General features: G+C 48.2%; 1 protein-coding gene across 1 annotated transcript; it reads left to right on the forward strand.

The window, feature by feature from the left end:
• The first annotated feature begins 714 nt into the window (after positions 1-714).
• Positions 715-3,140, forward strand: TMEM200C (transmembrane protein 200C). Its single transcript, XM_026843374.1, is given in 2 exon segments — positions 715-1,144; positions 1,146-3,140. Coding segments are annotated over 2 exon segments (1,656 nt in total). The 5' UTR covers positions 715-796; the 3' UTR covers positions 2,454-3,140.
• Positions 3,141-4,177: the final 1,037 nt, after the last annotated feature.

A 4,177-nucleotide genomic window follows, 5' to 3' on the forward strand; every position in this document is an offset into this window, starting at 1 on the left:
GGAATTCGCTGCTGTTACATAATGGTTACCTGGAGCATCGCACGTGTCCCCAAACCGGGGCTGCCTCTGGACTGCAGGCAGGAGATTAATTTCTGTAATATTGCAGATCAAGTGCAAATGGCTAGGAAGAAACTTTCACAGGGCACCACTTTCCAGTGTTCAAATATTTCCCTTGTGTATTTCACAGTAATTCCTTTCCCACTCGTTTAAGAAAGGCGAGTAATATGTTTAATGCTCCCCCCAGTAATGTGTAAGTAGTGTAATAAAACAAATGGTATCTATAGATCAAATATGCTGCCTTCCTGCTTTTATTTCTCCCATCACCTCAAATCCTGTGTGATATCACTAACCACAGCCAGTGTGCAGTGTAACCCCAAACCCTGTTAGGGAGCTGGGCTCAGCATCTTCTGCACCCTGGTGCTTTGCAAGCTCCTTCTGATAACAGCAAGATCTTTTTTTTGCTTACAGCAGCAGATAGTACTTCCTCTATCATTTACCTGGAGTGTAAAGAAGTTAATCAGCTGTTTGTCAGGAGTGTAGTGGGGCACATGGCTGCTTTGATGCTGCCAGTCTGCCTGTCTCTTTCTCACACATGGGAGCTGTGCAGACAAGGGTGACTGGCCTGTTGGTGTCAACCCCTGTGACGCTTGTTGAGGGTTTTATTTGGCAGGAATTTGAATGGGGAGCAGCAGAGACACCTCTTGTGCTGCAGGTCTGCCCCTGGTCCTCATCCTTTTCTCCCTTTCACTGCAGGAGCTGGAGTGGCCGTTGGGGGCAGTGCTCTGGGTAGCCAGCCATGATCGCCACTGGAGGACTCCTGAGGATCTCGGCTAGGAAACAGGACCCCTTGCGACCCCAAAGCCAAGTCCCCAAACGCAAACGCAAGGCCAAAAAGAAGCGCAAGAATGACGTGGTGGTGGTGAAAGGCAAGCTCAAGCTCTGCTCCCTGTCGGGGCTCATCGCCCTCTGTGGCATCCTGGTACTGCTGGTGGGCATCGCCTTGGCTGTGGTGGGCTACTGGCCAAAGCCCAGCCAGGTGTACAGAGAAGGCAGCTTCAGTGGGGGCCGGCACCTGGCACCGCAGGGCGGCACCCCCAAGAACCGCTCCCGGAACCAGGAAGGAGGAAGGGGCTCAAGCAGGGATCCATCCAGAGTCACCCCCCAGAGCCAACGCCTCCACCAGTGCTACCACTCGGGGGTCCCCACAGTCCCCCCCCACCTCCTCGTCCCCCCAGACCTCGGTGGGTTTGCTTTTCCGTCTTTTCTCGAGCTACTTGCATTCAGACAAGCTGAAGGTGCTGGGCCCCCTCATCATGGGTATCGGCATCTTCCTCTTCATCTGTGCCAATGCAGTATTGCACGAGAACCGTGACAAGAAGACCAAGATCATCAACCTGCGTGACCTCTACTCCACTGTCATTGATGCCCACAGTCTGCGGGCCAAGGATGGGGGCACCTCGGCCTCGGCCCCTCTGAACGGCTTTGTCAACTACGTGCAGTCCCGGGGCCTGGAGCTGAAGCCTGGTGGTGAAGGCCTGGGTGCTGCAGCCATGCTGGCCAAGAGCTCCTGGCCACCGGGACTGGGGGTCTCACTTTCCCCACCGGACCTGGCGTCCTCGCCACGGCGTTCCTCCTTCTGCACCCCACCGCAGCCACCCAGCCTGGCTGAGGCTGTCTACAGCATCTGCCAAGAGCGTGCCGCTCGTGCTGGCCGCACTGTCACCAGCCCACCCTGCAGCCCGCCGGAGAGCTGGGGCCAGCGCAGCACAGCCAGCTCCATCGTCGGGTCTTCGCTGAGCGCTTTCGCCCTCCTGCCCTTGGCGCCGAGTGGCGGAGGGGGAGGCTGGCGGAGGTCCCCTGGTGAGCGGGGAGCCCGGGAGATCCCACAGGGGGAGTTCGAACTGAGCCTGACCAACCTCAGCAGCAGCCATGGTGAGGGAGGCTGCGGTTCAAGGAGGCACAAGCTGGTTCTCAGGCGGCAGAGCACCAGCTGCTTGCCTGATGCCAGGCGTCCCCTTTTCCCTGAGCCACCTCGGTCCCCGGCTGTCAGCAGGTGCCCGAATTCCAGCCTCTTGGTAAAGGCATCTTCTAGCTACTCCAAATCTCTGGATCTGGGAGGACCTCCCCCCTCAACCTCTCCTCCCATCACTAGGACGGATTCCCAGAGCTCCCAGTCTGAGCCTTCCAGCAGCAATAAGGGCTACAGCCACCTGGAGGAGGCAGGCACCTCCTTGGAGTCAGTTGCCAACACCCCAGCCACTAAAATCCAGGACTGTGAGGAGGAACTGGTCAAGAAGACGGACCCCCTCAAGGCTACCAGCAGAGAACAAACAGGGGAGCAATCCCAGAAAACTCAAAGACAGTACACAAATAAAGAGAAACTCTTTATGATTTCTAGGTCGCACGCTGCGTTAGGGCTGGAGGATGGGGAACTGGAGAGTACTGGCATCTAAACAAAACAGAGAAGGCACGAGGACACCTTGCAACCCTCCACACCTTCCCCCCTTCTCCATCTCCTTGTGGACTTAGGAAACCGATCAATATCCAAAGAGCTGCAGTATGTTACCCTTGAAAATTGAATTCCATAAATCCTGTAGATGACTTCAGGAAGAAAAAGAAAATCCTTTCTGTCCGATCATGATTGTATGTTCCATGCAAGCCAAATTGTATTAAATATCCACAGTCCAGCAAGTTCTTTGGGTCAGATTAATACAATTTAGGACAGTATAACTGTGCACTTTACTGTTTTGATTTCCAAGTGCCCCTTCTTTCTCCTCTGATCTCTTTCTTGCTGATTTGCCACTAACTGAAAACCGCAGGCACCTTTTTAAGCTCAAGAGCAATGTGGTCTTCAGATCAAGAAAGCCGAGCTCTCTCTTTGTTTTGGTTCAATCACTAAAAAGTTTGCAAGGCCTTAAGGATGACGTACCTTGACAAAGAATGAGTTTGTTTAAATTCTGGGAAAAAAAGACAATTTAAAAGAGACTGGAGCAGAACAGAGCTCTGATGATTTAGTTAAAACCATTACATTCCTGAATCCAAAATACCTACTACTACGCGATACTTTATTAAGTATTATTACACATGTATTGACTAATAGCATTAAAAGATTTTTTTTTTAATAAAACATTTACAAACAACACTGCCACACAGAAAAGTCCTTTATTTTGGTAAGTAATTACAGATACCAGAAACCTTTTGTTTTTATACTGAGATAGATTATAGAGATGCTATGAGGCCAAAGGTTTACTTACTCTTTTAGTAGTTAATGATTTAGGTGTAATTTCAAAATAAATACTGGTTTAGTCTCTGAGAAACCATGCTTTAATTCTATCAGCAGATTTTGTCTCTATTTCTAACAGTGCTCTGTGACAGCTGAAGATATGTGAGATTTTGACATGCTAAGGAAAAAAATTTTTTAAAGGTTTGACCTTCTATCAAAATTAGATTTTTCGTGACTAACACATTAATCTCGAACTGCAGAATATTATTTCTGGATTTTTCACTTCCCTTATAACTGTTGCATTAAACCTTTCTGCTGTTACAGTTCCTATTTGTGAATGCATGTGCACAAGCTTAATTTTAAAGCATAATGATAGCCCTGTCAATCTCGTAAGTTGGCCCTATTGAAGTCAGCGGAGGTTTCTCACAGCGTGGTGAGGATTTCTTCCTGCGTGAGAGAAGCATCAGGTTTCCTGAAGGCTGGAGAATGCCTTGTCTGTAGGCAGATTTTTGGTAAATTGATGAGCTGTTTCATTTTCGTAGCTGCAGCATGACAGGCACTCTTTTATTTTGCCTAAACAGCTTTATGTGCTCAGAAGATTTTGTCAATACTTCAGATTTTAAATATGGACGTGCCATTTCACTACTACAGGAAGAGAAATCGACATTAAACAAATACAATGTGTAGGCAGGCAAGAGTCTGCTTCAATTAAAATTTTTCTTACAGTTACATGTTTTAAAATGCTTAGTTACATCTTTAACCACTTACATTACAATATATTGCAAAATGGAATATAGTTGCCACTAAATTCAATTGCATTTAGTAATCCAGCAAGATCTTGTATTAAGTAAGGTTAATTTAAAAGAAAATAAGAAAAAAAAGCCCAAACTATTTGCCATGTCAGAGTCTTGAAACTGGAGTTAAGCAGAAAGTGCTTGTTCTCAAGCAACGGAG

This window comes from Athene cunicularia (assembly GCF_003259725.1).
Source record: "Athene cunicularia isolate RWA chromosome 2 unlocalized genomic scaffold, athCun1 chr2_part1, whole genome shotgun sequence".
Lineage (NCBI taxonomy): Eukaryota > Metazoa > Chordata > Aves > Strigiformes > Strigidae > Athene > Athene cunicularia.